At 42.3% G+C, this 18,195-nt stretch overlaps 1 protein-coding gene across 1 annotated transcript in view; it reads left to right on the plus strand.

Annotated features, from left to right (window-relative positions):
• Positions 1–1,086: 1,086 nt before the first annotated feature.
• Positions 1,087–18,195, plus strand: part of fuom (fucose mutarotase) — a 41,878-nt gene continuing 24,769 nt past the window's right edge. Inside the window, 5 exon segments of the mRNA XM_043678613.1 lie at positions 1,087–1,158; positions 5,181–5,250; positions 10,030–10,098; positions 14,768–14,809; positions 14,812–14,837. Coding sequence (XP_043534548.1) covers positions 1,087–1,158; positions 5,181–5,250; positions 10,030–10,098; positions 14,768–14,809; positions 14,812–14,837 — 279 coding nt within the window.

Here is an 18,195-nt window from a genome sequence, read left to right on the forward strand (position 1 = left end):
ATTTTACTCATAAGTAACAAGGATTTTATTTCCTTGCAGTTGTATCATGAGCTAACCTTGTCTCATTTCTATGCTGTTCACGGTTCTCCCGGGCATTGGTGAGAAACTGGATAGTTCCAATTCCTGACTGGGAAGTCTGACTGGTTATCGGGCAGGTGAAGCTCACTGGTTGTTTCTCTGGGCATCCATCCACACCACCCTCATTCAACAATATTTCATGGACAGGGACCTCCTCCACCCTTTATCCCAGGAAACTTTCATCATCAAAGCACCAGCCTCACCAAATCTGATCTTGGACTAACTCCGAAGATACTTCTGCGACTGAATTATGAAATTGACCTTTCATTGTAATGCTCCGGCATTCCTCCGTGCACAGGGACTCACACCCTTTTTATTCATCTGCAGCTCAGAGCGTTAGCTTGCTTTACTAGCACTCACGTACTTTACACTTGCTTGGGTACTCACTGCATCTCCACTCTTGTCTTCCGTTTTAGAATCAGCATTAGTTTTACTGTCACATATTCTCAAGTACAGGGATACAGGAGATACAGTGAAAGGTGTAAAATGTCACCATTCCCAGTGCCATCTTAGGTACAAAGGTGACAGGGTACAAAATAGAAAAAGTAAGGAAATATAGTTAAATGTTCAACATTAAAGTCCACATTAGTATAAAGTAGAAAAATAAAGAAATAAAGTTAACATTTCAGTCCATTGCATTTTAGTGCAGACAGAAAGTAGAGAGAATAATGACAAATGACAAAGGAGAAACTTCAAATATAAAGGTGAGGCTTTTTAAAGAAAAATAATTCAGTGGGTGTGGGTATCACTGGCTAGGCCAGCATTTATTGTCCACCTTGAATTGTCCAGAGAGCAGTTATGAATAAACTGCATTGCAATGGGTCTGGATTCACATTTAGGCTAAACCGGGTAAGGATAGCAAATTTCCTTCCCTAATGGACATTATTAACAAAATGAGTTCTCACAGTAATCAGTAATGGTCAGCATAAGGTTAGTCTTTTACTTTGGATCTTTTATTGGGATTTGAACCCATGGTCCTCATCAGTCTGGCTCTGGGTTACTCGATCAATGACATCACGACCCAGCCCAGGCTCCCTTCCTTCCACAGACCAGGCAAAAGGAGGAATGGACTCAGCAAAAGTGAGGACTACAGATGCTGGAGATCAGAAACTAGATCAGAGTGGTGCTGGAAAAGCACAGCAGGCCAGGCAGCTTTCGAGGAGCAGGAAAATTGACGTTTCGGGCAAAATCTAGAAAAGAAAGAATTGAGTCTGATGAGAAATATTTGGAAGATCCATAAGTGTAGATGCAGGAGCAGAAAAGATAGTGGAGGTGTCCCCAGTGAGTGAGTAGGAAATACGTTGGGATAGGAAGACTTTGTGCTTTGGGCGAAAAGGGATGAGAACCATTGAGCGAATATGCTGCAAACAATGATGAAAGTGGTGGACTGTTAACATTGCTGGGTTTTATGTGCAGTGGCAGAGTTTGATTGGGAGTTTGATAGCGGAGAGAACATGGTGGCATTTACCCTTGAAGGAAGCACAAGGTCATTGACCTTTCCATGTTGATACAGTAGTTTTTCTCACCGACAACACTGCACTGACCTGGGTGGCTATGTCAGTCCAGCTGGCAGTGTCTGGTACCTTGGCATCTTTTGGTGTTCCGGGGAAAGAGGTTGGCTCTCCTCTCTACCACACCATGCACCAGGAACTCCAGCGACCTCTTTGTAAACCTTCTGTTTCTGGGCTGTTTCCAACCTAACAATAATTAAGGAGCAGACTTTGATGGGCTGTTCCTTGCCTGCAGAGTTTGACTGGTACATATCTGGGCATTAAATATGATGCCCACAGTGTCTATGCCAAAAGATTTTTCCGTATTGTCCTCTGTGAAGAAAGAAATGAAATAATTGCTTAGTTTCCCTACCATTTCTTAAATCACAATTAATTAATATGCAGCTACAATAAGTAATGGGGAAGGCAAATAATGTGTTTGTGTTTATTGCAAGGATGTTGATCTATCAGATTACAAAAACAAACCTTCCTTGAAATGAGATAAGGCCTTGATGAAAACTTTGGAGTATTCATACGGTTTGATCTTCTGATCAAAGGAAGGATGAACTTACCTGAGATGGCATGCAACGAATCTTCACTAGAAAGATTTTTGGAAATACAAAAGCTGTTCTTTGGGGAGAGATTGAGTGGGATTGGACTATATTTGCTTGTGTCGAGAAAGTTTGGAGACAATCTTATTGAAGCTTGTCTGAAACAAGTAGCTACCGAGCCATTGGTTTCCTCTACAATGTCTAAAGGTGGGGAGGTGGGGGAATAGTCTCAGACCAAGCTACTTGGGAACTTTTTCATCCATTTCTTTTTTTTTCTGTTTCATCCTGCCTTCTATCCATCCTTACCTTCTTCCCAATGTGCCTTCCCGTGTTGCTGGAGAACAAACGCATGATTGACAAAGTTGAGGAATGTCTGTAGAAATGCAGCTGACTTAAAAAAAGAACAGACCAGCTGAAAGGTTTGCAATGAGAGCTAGGATTTATGCAGTAGCATAGCCAGCACTTGCAGAGACAGATTAATGCTTTGGGTCATTAAAACTCTCAGCTTTCTAATGAATCCATTTCTCTTTGCTGATATTGTTGCAGATTTGACATCAGACTGAGCGGACTGTATCAAATACCATCATCTAATCACAGCGAGGAGTCCCAAATTGAATAGTTGTGCATGGGTCCTGCAAAGTAAACTCTGTGCCTGACTGGATCATAAGGGTGTGCTTAGGAATCAGCTGTCATACTGTAATAATCTGCTTCCTCGTTACCTAAGACAGGTAAACCGAAATCTTCAGCAGTTACTAGCTTGAAAGCTAAGCTGCATTTCCCCAATTAGGACATAAATGTCACCTTCACATTCAAATTTAGTGATACTGACGGAATCGAGGGACATGAGGTTAATGTGGGCACTTGAAATTGACTTAGAAGATCAACTATAATGTTATCGAATGGCTTCTTAGGCTTGAGGGACCTAATGGCCCATTCCTGATCATACTCCATATGCACAAAAGTTTGGATTTCATATTCATTGCTCCTGCAGCAGTCGGCTTTTGAATGACACAATGTGATCTTTGTAATTAAGCTCTTTCCACCAAATGATTCCCCCTGCCCTGTAAAAATGTCAAGCATTCTCGTGATTTATGATGCCATAGCATACTGGTACAGTGCAATATAAAGTCAACCTAAATAACTTCAGAAGAATAGAAAACTTCACGAAGCGGTAGTGAGATTGTCTCTCCTGAACTGCCGCACTGAATTTATTCACTTATTACTTTCTGCAAATGCAATTTTACCTTAATTTGAATTAATTCAGAATGTATTTTTGTACTTCTTTCCCTATATTTGGTACTTCATTGCATTAAATGTATTGTTCTAGAAATTAAACGCATTGTTACATAAAAGGATTAACATCAAGAAGATACTGATTTCAAGTAATTGGCAAAAGAAGCAAATGGTGATATAGGGAAAAAAGAAACAGGCAGTGAGATTAAGGTCTGGAATGTATGGCCCGAAGGTATTGTGGAGGCAGGGTCAATTGAGGCTTTCAAAAGTGAATTAGGCTGTTAATGGCAGAGAAAAAAAATTGCAGGATTATAGGAGATGGCAGGAGAAAAGCATTAAGTGAATCACACATTCAGCACAGACAAAATGGGCTGAAAGGCCTCCTCGGTGCTGTATAAGTTCTGTGATTTTCCAGTGGCACCAATTAGATAGATACTGCAACATTGATGACTCAAGTGATTACTGCAGCATTAACCTTGAACACTGAAAGCTTCTGAAACCAATAGAAATACAAAGATTTTATTTGCACAGGATAGTCTCAAAATTGGCCCTCAGCAATTTTACTCAGCAGCTTCTCTCCAATACATTTGCAACAATACCACGCATGTAACCTTTAATGTAGTAAAATACTCCATGGCCCTGTTAAGGATATAGCTAGACATAATCATTTACATTGTGATAGAGAGGATATTACACAGCTTGGCCAAGAAAGAGTGCTTTAGAATAGGAAATATAAACAGTGTGGGCAGCACTGTGGCTCAGAGGTTATCACTTGTGCTTCACAGCACCAAGGACTCAGGTTCGACTCCACCCTTTGGCGACTGTCTGTGTGAAGTCTTCTCCCTGTGTCTGTGTGAGTCTCCTCTGGGTGCTCTGGTTTCGTCCCACAGTCTGAAGATCTTGCAGCTTAGGTGGATTGGCCGTGTGCCCATAGTATCCAGGGATGTGCAAGCTAGGTGGATTAGCCATGGGGAATGCAGAGTCACAGGGACAGGAGTGGGTCTGGGTAGGATGCTCTTTGGACAGTTGGTGTGGACTGGATGGGCCAAATAGCCTGCTTCAACATTGTAAGGATTCTATCATTCGAGTCAAAGGGTGAGAATCCAAGAGTTTAGGGCTATGGGTGCTAACACCAATGATTAAAAACCAGGAATGCATAAGAAGCGAGATTTGGATAAATGGTTATAATCATGGAGCTGTTTATACAAGCGAGGAGTGGCGAGGTCATGGGGAATTTGGAAACAATGTGGAAATCTTGGAACTGAGGTATTCAGGAGCATGATCCAATGTAAGTCAGTGAGCACAACGTTGATCGGGGAATGTGTTTGTTGTTAATTAGAATATGGACAACAGCGTTTGGCTGTATTGAACAGCACCATTGATGTAGATCAGTTATCTCTGTCGTTCCAGGGACATGCTTGACTCCAGAGTAGGGGCCAGCAGGAAGTCAAACATAGCGGTAATTTTACCTTATCCGAAGGTGAGTCAATAGCATGGAAGCTGAGCACTGGAAGTTCATGGTGAACCTGAATAATGGGTATGCGCCTTATTATCAGACAAAGAAAAGGTTTAAACATATCAACATTTCTGTTTCAAGATTAGGTATGTCTTGTCTGAAATATCAAGTGACGGAAGGCACGAGGAGAGAGACAGAACTGAAAAAGACAAGGTTCCCAGAGCAGTCGAGGAGCTAACGTGGGATTCCCCGCTGACCTGGGACAGTTTTGTTTTGTAACTTTGATGTTCTTACAATAGCGCCGCTTTTCCCAGCCTGGGACTGCGCTGAAAGGGGAGGAGGAAATTACAGAGCAAATGGTGATACTGAAAGGGATTCCCCCACATTATATCCCCTGATTTGCTTTATGCTTTGGCGAGAATGGGGCACGGGGATGAAATTGGTAAGATGAACCAGTTCTCGAGCTGTCTCCTTCCAGCAGGTTGGAGTCTGACACTGGTCACAATGAACTCAACCCCAAGGCTCGGCCACATTCTGCAGCCTGGGTTTCAGTCTCTTCTGTTGCTATGTTTTCGGGGCTTTCTGCCCATCTGCAGGGCCTGTCCCTGATGACCTGCAGACACTGTTCAATCCCTACCTTTCACCTCTAGCACACATTCCAACTGAAACATTGATAGCCGTGCTGATCTGTCCGGCCTTTATGTTGGAGTGTAGGTCAATCCATTTTCCTATTTCCCTTTCCTTGCTCTCCTGCCTCTCAGGAGAAAGTGAGGACTGCAGATGCTGGAGATCAGAGCTGAAAATGTGTTGCTGGATTCCTGAAGAAGGGCTTATGCCCGAAACGTCGATTCTCCTGTTCCTTGGATGCTGCCTGACTCTCCTGCCTCTCAGTATACCTTCCTTCTGCAAACATGCAAACGAAAGCCATTCGGCCCAATAGGCACACGCTAGCCTTTGCCGAATAATCGATGCTCAAAAATCAACACTTCCTGACCTACTTTTCACATCAACTTGTTCAGAGACGCTTTGGAGCAGGTGGGACTTGAACCCAGGCTCAGGGATAGAGACACTACCACTGTGCTGTGAGAGAGCCCCTTGCTCTACTCCACATCCCCTTTCTCTGCCTCACATCCCCCTTTTTCCTCCCCTCCCTCTCTTCCCTCTGGCCTGCCCTCCTATTTCAGACTGATACACACCATGAGATGTTCTGAATATTTCCAGTCAGCCTGTTGAGGGATATTATGACACACCTCTGGAATAGGTAGCACTTGAACTCAGACCTCCTAACACCCTCTACCACTGCACCACAGCATGTTCCAATGCTATGATGATTACGGAACAATAAAGAAACTCAATCTTTACAGTTGAATTTGGCTTAAAATTACATTCCCAGAAATTAATTCAGAATGTGATATTTGATGCTCTGTTGAAACCTGTACAGGTGACTCAGGGGTTAAGGTAAAAATGGCTTCAGGTACCACTTCTGTGTTGAAGAGGAATGAGAGCTTTAACCTGTTGACTGGATGTTTTGTCACTCTGTTGCAGCTGAGTTTAAACAGAGTCAAAGTAAATGAAGCATTAAGTGTGGAGATCTGTAGAGAATAAAATCGAAACCATAATCAGCTTCTCAAAGTCCCACATTACAAACTGCTACATTGTGTGATTCTTACATTTGAATCAAGCACACAATATTAACATTTTCACATAGAGTTCTTTTAAAAAGCTGATGCCTGAACTAATTTCAAATTTGGGGTGGAAAGTAGCCTCTTATCAAATTTTGCGAAGATTTGTAGCTCAGGTTGAGGTCCTGGATGTAGGTTATCTCGCTTAGCTGGAAGGTTCATTTTCAGATGTTTCGTCGCATACTAGGTAACATCTTCAGTGAGCCTCCGGATCAATCACTGGTGGTGTAGCCCGCTTTCTATTTATATGCTTGAGTTTCCTAGGGTTGGTGATGTCATTTTCCGTGGTGACATCATTTCCTATGGTGATGTCATTTCCTATTCTTTTCCTGAGAGGGTGGTAAATAGGATCCAAGTCAATGAATGGTTAATAGAATTACGGTTGGAATGCCATGCTTCTAGGAATTCTTGTGCACGTCTCTATTTGGCTTGTCCTAGGATGGATGTGTTGTCCAGTCGAAGTGGTGTCATTAGTATTCTTACATACGAATGAGGAAGGACACCACTTTGACTGGGACAACACATCCTTCCTAGGACAAGGCAAAATGAGCCTTCCAGCTCAGCCAGCAAATGTACATCCAATAACCTGTTATAATCTGACTGTTGTCCAGTTATATTTGAGATTGTGGCTGATTGAGATTGCAGGAGATTACACTGTAAATAGACATTACAATTGGTTGAACAATACCTTTAAACTACTTCCAGGACAAAGCTTTACACCAGGATTCCACATCTAACCACCTCAAAGCTGTTTTTGGATCTGACATTCATGATGTAGATTATTCTGTTCACATACTTAGTATGAATCCTTTAATGTGCAGGTCACTGATCTGATCTGCTCCGCTGTGCAATTACTGCCCTGCCTTTTAGAAATTAATCAGGAGTGGAAACATTTCAGGCACAAGCGTGATAGCTGTATTAATTTGATTTGAGGTTGGAAGGTTTATTACTAATATCGAGCCGCATTCATATTCCCAGTGTAGCCCTAGTGGAAAGTGGTCTTAGCTTTGCATTGACTAAACTTTACACAGACTTTACAATGCTGTAATAGGCCATTCAACCAAATCAGTCGAGACCAGATCTTCAACTCAAACCTTCTGTCGAAACTTGCATTGTGTAAGATGGTTGGCATTAAAGTGAAATGGAGGACTCTGGGCATTCTTTTCATTAATTCACAGGATGTGAGCATCGCTGGCTCGGCCAGTGTCTATCTCTAATTGCCCAGAGGGAAGTTAAGAGCCAACCACATTGCTGTAGGTCTAGAGTCACATGCCGGCCAGACCAGGTGAGGATGGCAGGACTTTAGTGAAGCAGATTGGGTTTTTCCCAGTAATCAGTAATGGACCCATGGCATCAGTAGACTCTTAATTCCAGATTTGTTATTGCACTCCACACTCTCCCATCTGCCATGATAGGATTTGAACCCAAGTCCTGAGAACATTACCTGGGTCTCTAGATGAACAGGGTAGCGATAATATCACTAGGTCATCACGTCCTGGACAGGTTAAAAAAAGAATCAAGATATCCACTCATGATCTCTATTCAATGATTCCTTTTCATAAGTGCATGTGCGTGGCTGTTGTTTGAAGACAGGTGCCTCTATGATGGGTTAACAATAGCAAGACCTTTGACATAGGAAACTTGGCTACTCAGCTGGGCTGCTAACTGGTACTCAGCATTTACAATGGGCTTGGTTTTCACTGTGGGTTTTGGTTGCATTTACACAATCACTGCAGTGAAACCACTTTGCACCACTGTTGTAGTTGTGTGTACGCTAATCAATGATATATCATAGTTGTCTTGGATGCCATATGCTATACTGTTGCAATTTCCATTTAATGAATGTACAGAGATGATAGCATTTTATTCCATCTTGATTAAAAACGTTGCTGTTTTAGTATTGATTGTGAAAATGCGAGCCCTAAATTCTCTCAGTTTTCACCTTCCAATTCCCAATTACTTTCCAAACTCACCCTTCTGACCCCAACACACCCCTCTTCCCATCTTCACTGATCATCAAGGACTCCAGCAGTTCAAGAAGCAATCCCACCACCATCTTTTCCACCTTCTTGTGGGAAGTAGGAAAGGACAATAGATACAGTTTTGCCAAGGTAGTGTTCTCACATCCTGAGACACATAGAAATATAAAAACTAGGAGCAGGAGTAGGCCATTCGACCCTTCGAGCCTGTGCCACCATTCAATGTGATCATGGCTGATCATCCAATTTCACTATCTCATTCCTGCTTTCTCTCCATACCTCTTGATCCCTTTAGCTGTAAGGGATAATAATAATATATCCAGTGAACTGACCTCAACAGCTTCCTAGGGGAGAGAATTCCATAGGTTCCCAATTCTGAGGAAAGATATTCTTCCTCATTTCAGTTCTGAAGAGCTTATTCCTTATTCTTCGACTGTGACCCCTTGTTCCCTAACATCGGGAACATTCTTCCCACATCTAGCCTTATCCAGTCACATCAGGATTTTGTAAATTTCCTTGAGAGACCTCTTATTCTTCTAAATTCCAGCGAGTACAAGCCCAGTCGATCCAGTCTTTCCTTATATGTCATACCTGCCATCTGGGAATGTGTCTGGTGAACCTTCACTGGTCTCCCTCAATATTAAGAATGTCCTTTCTCAGGCCAACAGACTAAAACTGCACACAAGACCCTGTATAACTGCAGCAATATGTCCTTACTCAAGTATGAAATAGAAGCGTTGATTCCGTCTGATCAGACTGTTGAGATTGATTACCTAACAGTGTCTAAAAATGCAAAGGAAATGTTCGATTAATGACTCAGATGATTTTTTTTTGTGCTGACTATAATGAAGGCTCTCCATTCCAAGGAATAGAAACCTTTCACCAATAGTTTGTGTCGAATGTTCCAGTTGTTGGCACACCTCTTTCCTCGGTTAACTGATCTTGGCAGTTGTAACAATCAAATGGATATCTGCTGTTGTTTCCTATGCAATGACTCTGTTGCAAAACTGCATATCCATGGATGAATTCCTTTGTAACAGTAGTTGGACATAATCCGAAAAGTTATAATTAGGATGCTCAATTACATTATATGTATCAGATATTGATAAATATACATTGATTTAGTGATTAATCTGTATATGAAATTTACCTGACACAAGATCTTTCAATGTAAAGCATCCAAGTATTTATAGCATGTTACTTTTGCTTTCTAATTGATAAGAGAGATTGCCATAATTTTAATAGTGCAAATGTAACTGAGGATAACTTTTACAAGATTGATAGAATTTAAATCAAATCATTCTGTAAAAGCAGTGGGATCTGGGGATGTCTTGAAATTACACAGTTTAGAAAAAAAAATCATTTGACCTTGCATTTCTTAAAGAAACATTGTTTTAAGTTTGGAAGCTGTCTATTGGGCTATATAAAGGGTTGAATCATCAGCTAAATGTTCACCATGTGGTTTCTTGACTGCACTTTCACTGCACTGTATGCACTGGGCTTTAAGAAGAGTGTTCCTCCATGAGACACTTCATACATCTCTAACCCTTTATCATTCAGTACTTGCTGATGCCAGCTTCACAACATCCTCAGTATGTCGCTTTGGCCCAACAGAAATAAGAGCCGATGGTGATTATTGGTTTCAATAAAGATTGCTTCATTATCATAGACAACTTCTTGCTTCATAATGAATAGCAACCGTTTTCCCAGTCTGCAGGAGCTCGGGAGTTACCAGGTGTCATCGTAGTCTCAGCTGATGTAACACGGTTTCTCAGCCTGGGAGGAGAAAGTGAGGACTGCAGATGCTGGAGATCAGAGTCGAAGAGTGTGGAGCTGGAAAAGCACAGCCGGTCAGGCAGCATCGAGGAGCAGGACAGTCCACGTTTCGAGCGTAAGTTCCTGATGAAGAGCTTATGCTCGAAATGTCAACTCTCCAGCTCCTTGGCTGCTGCCTGACCGGCTGTGCTTTTCCAGCACCATACTTTTCATTCTCAGCCTGGGAGGTCAGTTAGTGAAGGTGTTGTTGAATCTCTCAGCCAATTCTTGCATTGACCTCATTCTCTTGCCACTACGTCTATTGCTCTTTCTACTGCTCCCTCAGTCCTTCAAGACATGTTAGCAGGCTTTACTGATCTTACTTATAGCCTTAATAATTTCTCATCCTCTGATGCTGAGTCTGCAGCCTCTCCTTCTCCTTTCACTTGGGCTGTTAGAATATCATATTGATTTCAGTGAAATTGATCCCTCCTCATGCAGTCTTTCCTTGCAAATATATCTGATCTTGGTGGTGGTGATGGGGAATACAAAAGGGCCATCACAACCAGAATTGAAACCTTTCTGGACCCAGCGACCCAGATCACCATAGCAGATGGCATATTATTATGGGGACCAAGAGTGATTGTCCCAAGAAAGGTCACCCCCAGATAATGGCAGACCTCCACCAGGGTTGTCTAAAATGGCGAAACGTTATGTCTGGTGGCCAGGACTGGATGCAGACAGAGTCCCATTGATGGAGCAGTGCCAGAGTGCCAAAGGAAGCATAAATTACCACCAGTAACTTCCCCACATTTGTGGGAATGGCCGGGTAAACCCTGGACTCAGTTACATGTCGACTATGCCGGTCCTTCCATGGGCTCTACGTTCTTAATCATTCTTAATCAAAATGGCTGGACGTGTGTCGAGTTCATTCATCAAAATATGGGGATGATGACAGAAATGGGGATGTTAATCTGATCCAATCAGGGAGACTGGGCTGGCAGATATAAACAGGAGGGTCAGAGGTTCTGCTCACTCTGAGAGCTGGCTCTGAGGAGGTCAGACCAGTGTCAAGTACCACGCCCGTGTAAATAAAGAGTGACTTGGTGACAGGATACCAGCTTACGTGGAGTTATATCAGCATTATTCCATTATATTCCATCTGCCAGACTCTTGCGTGCTCACTAATCCTGTCCAAATCCTCCTGAAATCCCTTTACAACTTCCTCCCAATACACATTCCTACTTAGCTTTGTATCATCTGTACATTTTGAAACATTACATTTAGTCTCCAACTCCACATCATTGATATATAACTGAAGCCCACTACCTCACTAAGCACAGATGCCAATTGGTGAATGACCCTTTCATTCTTACTCTGTTTTCTGCGAATCCTTGATCACTGTCAGTGCATTACCTCTTAATCCATGTGCTTTAATTTTATGAAACGAGCTTCTGTGGGGGACATTATCTAAATCTTTCTGAAAACCCAAGTATAGTACTTGGATGAATTTTGTTAGTGACATCCAGAAAAGAACTCCAAAATGTTTGTCATTCTTTGTTTTTAATAACAACGCTATATCAAACCTCTTTGCTAGCATCTCTACATCCATTGGTGCTTTATAAATGGTATCTGCTCCTGTCATCATTTATTTCAAGAATTCCTGAATGATGATGAAGTCACAGTTGGGCTAATACTGTCTTTCCATAGAATCCCTACAGTATGAAAGCGGCCACTTGATCCATCAAATCCACATCAACCTTCCAAAGAGCAGCTTACCCTCTCCCTACATCACTTGGTTAGTCCATCTAGCCTGCACATGCCTGGACACTATGGGAAATTTAGCACAGCCAATCCACCCAACCTGAACATCAATGGACTGTGGGAGGAAAGCATAGCACCCAGAACAAACCCACGCAGACACAGAGAGAACGTGCAAACTCCACATTCACAGTCACCCGAAGGTGGAATCAAACACAGATCCTTAGTGCTGTGAGGAAACAGTGCCAACCCCACTGAAGCTGTCAGTTAAATGTATGCTGCATTTTCTCATTAAACACATTGGGACAAGCTTTTGGAATGTGTCTCTCTCAGAGGCGTAGTTTTGAGGGTCTCAGAAGCTCTCTAATGTAAATGTTCCAATAGTGGAAAAAGCATCATTGACTGAAAGTTTGAATGGTGTACCAGATAACAGATAATAAATCCATCAATAATTGAAATTACAGGGTTTTGCTAACAAGTCCAAACTATAATTATTTATGCATATTTAAAATGTGAGTACTATTTGGACATTATCTGTATTGTCCCCAACAATCCACCAAGGTGACAGTACCACTTCCAATCAGTGCTTAAACTTTGGTAGTTTTACCTGTACAGAGTAAATTTTCACTACATGAAGAATGCTGAAATTATTCACAAAAGTTTCTGAAAGGATTTCACATGTGCTTATTTAAATGAGTGAGTTAGTAAATGCAGTGATCAGCCTCTAGATGGTGTCTGTACACAGGATAGGGTAGGTTCCCTTTTTTTTGCCATAATCCCTTAGTTCACTGGCTCGAGACCTGCAGGTTCCAGCGGGAATTATATAATTTCTTGTTCCATCTGATAGCCTATTCAAGAACTGCTGGTTATAAGTTAGCGTGCCTATAGGGACGCTATATCATAAATTGAAAACTAGAAATTAAACAGGATGATCTGCGATAGATATTAGTTTAAAAATGGATTAAAACTAATGGTTGCAATAGCAGACAGAAGAAGAGATACTCTGTGAGCTAATGATTACCACAAATTGCGGGCTGATTTACACAGGGCCACTGTTAGCTTCTCAAAAGTAGTGTCTTAAATGGCCTCCGATTTAGATGAAGTTGCTGAATTTTCACAGTACCTGTCCATTAAATCCTCAAGAAAAGTTAGATCTAGATTTGACAGTGAAAGTACCTTTTAACAATGAGATATTTGATTAAAACTGCTCACCAATCTTGCTTGACCAAAAAGTTAATAATTATAAGTATGAGGTTCAGTCCAACGAGTGACTTGTAAACTTTTCACTGCACATGTGTGAGAACGTGACAGTAAAATGAATCCAATTCAATTCAATTGTAAATTGTTTAAGAAAGACTTAAAGATGCTTATAGAAGTCATAGAGTCATACAGCAGGGAAATAGACCCTTCGGTCCAACCAGTCCATGCCGACCATAATCCCAAACTAAACTAGTCCCACCTGCCTGCACTTGGCCCATATCCTTCTAAACATTTCTTATTCATGTACTTATTCAAATGTCTTTTAAACATTGTAACTGCATCCACTACATCATCTGGAAGTTCTCCTTAACCTCCTTGGTTAGCTATGTTTAGTCTATTCCCTCCCTTAGAATCTTTTCTCTTTATGGTTATGTGAACTTAGCCATGAATTAGTATTAAATAATGCCATAAAAATCCATCTCAGTATGTTTCTGATAGTTACCCAATTTAAATTTGAAATATCTATTTTGTTAAAAGTTATTCTGCCTTTTTGAGCTTTCAAACTGCCTTTATTATCTGCACCAGACCCCAAATACAGAATAAGATCAGCTTTTATCAATCTTGTTTCCCTTTCCTCATCAATTTCACCTACCACCCTTCCACTATTTTAAATTAGTTTTAATATATAGTTTTAATAATAGTTTTATTATTAGTTTTAATAATTAAATAGGAGAATTTTAATGGGATAAAAAGCTAATGACTTGACAGTCTTGTTTTCTTCTTTTTCCTCTCTGTCTGTTCTTGCTCCTTCTCCTCATTTCAACACTCTTTCCCTCCTTTTATTTCACTTCCTGTAGCTGACTTCATATTGCACTTCCCTCCTCTATTCATGCACCTCATCAATTCTCCCATTTCTTAATTTATGTTTAAAATCTCATAGGTTTCAAGGAGTTTCAAGATTGGTTCTGACAATTCAATACTGATGAGTTGTATTGTCTAGAGACCATTCCTTTAGCCCCTGGAACACAGGCATTACAGCTCACTGTTATAAAGGTAACTACCTTAATCCAATGTTCAGAAAGAATTGCTGCCTTTCCCCCTTGCAATAAGGTCATGCAGCACAATTTGGAGCTAAAGAGATCCAATGGCCAAATTTCTGCTCTCTTGTTCCATTGCTGAGGCTGGGCCAACATTTCTTTGGACATGCCAAAAATACCACACACCAAGAGAGAAGCCCATTCTCGTACCCACTTAAAATCATTAATTTCAATAGTCAAAATATCTAAATAATTCTTTGCAACACTGTCAACAAACTCTCCCATACTGTCTATCAAAGTGTTGTGTAAGAATTTCCTACCACCCCAATCTCTTACTCATTCAAGTGGCCAGCGACTTTAGGATTTCCGTACTGTCAATGACATGTATCTCACTGAGAGCTCAGACTGTTGCAAACTGAGGGAAACTGTTCAGAGCCCCAGAACTAGTTGTGGCATAGCTTCAATGAAGAATTCTGTTACTTTGCAAGTTTGTAAATGTTTAAGAACTCTTTGAAACTAACAATGTTTTAGTTTCCTCATTAAAGGTCTTGGAATTCCAGAACTACTCCAGGCCATTCTAAAACTCTTTTTTTGGATACCTACGTCAGCTGCCCAGTAAGTTTGGCTGTACAGTGTACCAGGAGCTTTAAATTATCATAAATTTCCTGGTCGTACTGGCCTGTGTGTAGAGAATATATCTTTGATTTATACATTACCTGTATTAAGTCTCACTAAAGCCAGTTACAGAGCTACTGTCCACTGTCCTGGTATTGACTTTTCCCAATCATGCAGGTAGATAGGATAGTGAAGAAGGCGTTTGGTATGCTTTCCTTTATTGGTCAGAGTATTGAGTACAGGAGTTGGGAGGTCATGTTGCAGCTGTACAGGACATTGGTTAGGCCACTGTTGGAATATTGCGTGCAATTCTGGTCTCCTTCCTATCGGAAAGATGTTGTGAAACTTGAAAGGGTTCAGAAAAGATTTACAAGGATGTTGCCAGGGTTGGAGGATTTGAGCTACAGGGAGAGGCTGAACGGGCTGGGGCTGTTTTCCCTGGAGGCTGAGGGGTGACCTTATAGAGGTTTATAAAACCATGAAAGGCATGGACAGGATAAATAGGCAAAGTCTTTTTCCTGGGGTGGGGGTGTCCAGAACTCGAGGGCATAGTTTTGGGAGGGAGGGGAAAGATATAAAAGAAACCTAAGGGACAACTTTTTCATGCAGGGCGTGGTACGTATATGGAATGAGCTGCCAGAGGAAGTGGTGGAGGCTGGTACAATTGCAACTTTTAAAAGGCATTTGGATGGGGTTGGTGGGATATGGGCCGGGTGCTGACAGGTGGGACTAGATTGGGTTGGGATATCTGGTCGGCATGGACGGGTTGGACTGAAGGGTGTTGTACAGCCCTATGACTCTATGTACCTCACAAGATTCCAATTTCTAGGATAGCTAATGGAATTAAATAATTTCTACCTCCTCTCCATGAAAGATGGGAACCAGCTAGAATAGCAATGTGTGGACCACTAAGTTGAAGCTAAAAGTTATTGTATTATGTAGAGAGGATATGAGGAAAGACTGGGCCAACTGGGCATGTACTCGTTGCAGTTTAGAAGAATGAGGAGCGACCTCATAGATATATATATGAAATCCTGACGCGACTGGACAGGCTAGATGCAGGAAGAGTATTTCTGATGTTGGGGAAGTCCAGAACTAGGGGTCACAGTCTAAGAATGAGGGGTAAGCCATTTAAGACTGTGATGGGGAAGAATGTCTTCACTCAGGGTTGTGAACCTCTTCTTCAGGAAGCTACTGGGACCAGTTCATTCCTGATGAAGGGCTTATGCCCGAAACGTTGATTCTCCTGCTCCTCGGATGCTGTGCTTTTCCAGCACCACACTCTCGACTCTGATCTCCAGCATCTGCAGTCCTCACTTTCGCCTATATTCAAGAGGGAGCTTGACGTAGCCCTTGTGGCGAAAGGAATTATGGGATAAAGGGAGAAAGTGGGAATGGGATACCGAGATTGCATGCTCATATTGAATGATGGTGCAGGTCTGAAGGGCCGAATGGCCTACTCCTGCCCTATGTTCTTTGTTTCTATGTATGGGATCCCACAGATGGATGTGAGGGAGTTACTGAGGATAAGTGGATAATATTGGGGGGGAGGGGGTGTAGCATCAAGATCAGTAGAACAGTGAGGCCAGACTAATGTAACCAGGTATAGGGTCAGTAAGTTAAAGGCAGAGTGTTGAGAGGAGATAAAAGAAAATTAGCACTGCTAAGGTAGACAAGAGGTTAACATGGGTGGTAAGCAATTGGAAGTGACACAGCACTTTTCAGTAATGATGACCATCAGATTGAGATTTTTGATGGAGAACCCCAGGGCAAAATTACAGAGAAAATGATGAGATCAGAGCCAGAGATTGGAAGGTCGAGGATTGTTGGAGACATAGGGATTTACTTCTTCTGAAAGGTGGGTGTGGGGATTGGTTTGGGATTGAGGAGGGTGGTGGGGGTCAGGTTGAGGGGTTGGGGTTGGGGAATTGAGTTGGTGTTTGCCTCAATCCCACAGATCCACCGCGGTAGGTGGTGACATCATGGTCTTACCACTGAACCAGTAACCCAGACCCTCAGGCTAATCTCCTGGGAACACGCGTTTAAAACCGACAGTGGCGTTTAAACTCAATAAAGTTTTGAACGAAAAGCTAGTCCAATGGGACCAGCTGATCATTGTCAATTGTGTACGATTGTGTACGCCCTGACACCCCCCCCCCCCACCCCATTCACTGATGTCCTTCTGAGAAGAAAATCTACCATTCTAACCTGGTCTGACACATCTGTGACTCCAGACCCTTGGCAGAGTGGTTGAATGTCCTTGGGAATGGCCGAACAAGACTCAATCAGGGTCAATCCTGGATGGTCAACACATTCTGCTCATAGTAATCACTTTGCATTGAATGAATTAAAGAAAGGGCCTTTGCTAACAGTTTGAATGTTGGTTATAATTACGGGAAGCCAATGTGAAGGGTTGGGGCATTTGCATAGAGGGAATAAATGATGCACCAAGTCAGTAAATACATCCATTGGGATTGAGATCTCTGTTGTGAAAATGAGCCCAGGGGATTCGGAGCTACCTGGCACTGTGTCAACAGACTCACATCTTTGTTGTTTTACAAACAAAAAATAATTCTTACTCAGCAGCAGCTCAGGATTTCAGCAGACGGTTTACCAGCGTGACAGCACCGATCTGGAATAGAGCTTCTTTTCCTGCTCTGGGAGATATCAAGGATTGAATAACCTTCATGGGGGTGAGGAACAGAAGTGAGACTTTTCCCAAGTCAGGAAGCCGGCTCCAGTAAGAAGCTGATGAAATTGAAGATTTTCATGTGAGTGAATCAATCATTAGCCTCGCGACAGATCACTGTCTCTGGATCACGATGAAAGGTCAGTGTCTCTGGTGCACGGTGACAGGGCAGTGTCTCTGATGCATGGTGACAGGCCAGTGTGTCTGGTACATGGTGACAGGTCAGTGTCTATGGTGTACGGTGACAGGTCACTGTCCCTGGTACACGGGCACAGGTCATTGTCACTGTACGTGGTGACAGGTCATTATTTCTGGTACACGGTGACAGGTCAGTGATTCTAGTGCATGGTGACAGGTCCCAGTCTCTGGTGCAAGGTGACAGGTCAGAGTCCCTGGTACACGATGACAGGTCAGTGTCTCTAGTGCACGGTGACAGGTCAGTGCCTCTGGCACATGGTGACAGGTCATTATTTCTGGTACAAAGTGACAGGTCAACGTATCAGGTGCATGGTGACAGGTCAGTGTATCTGGTGCACGGTGACAGGTCACTGTCTCTGGTACATGGTGACAGGTCAGTGTCTATGGTGTACGGTGACAGGTCACTGTCCCTGGTACACGGGCACAGGTCATTGTCACTGTACGTGGTGACAGGTCATTATTTCTGGTACA

Source organism: Chiloscyllium plagiosum, chromosome 38 (assembly GCF_004010195.1).
Source record: "Chiloscyllium plagiosum isolate BGI_BamShark_2017 chromosome 38, ASM401019v2, whole genome shotgun sequence".
Classification (NCBI taxonomy): Eukaryota; Metazoa; Chordata; class Chondrichthyes; order Orectolobiformes; family Hemiscylliidae; genus Chiloscyllium; species Chiloscyllium plagiosum.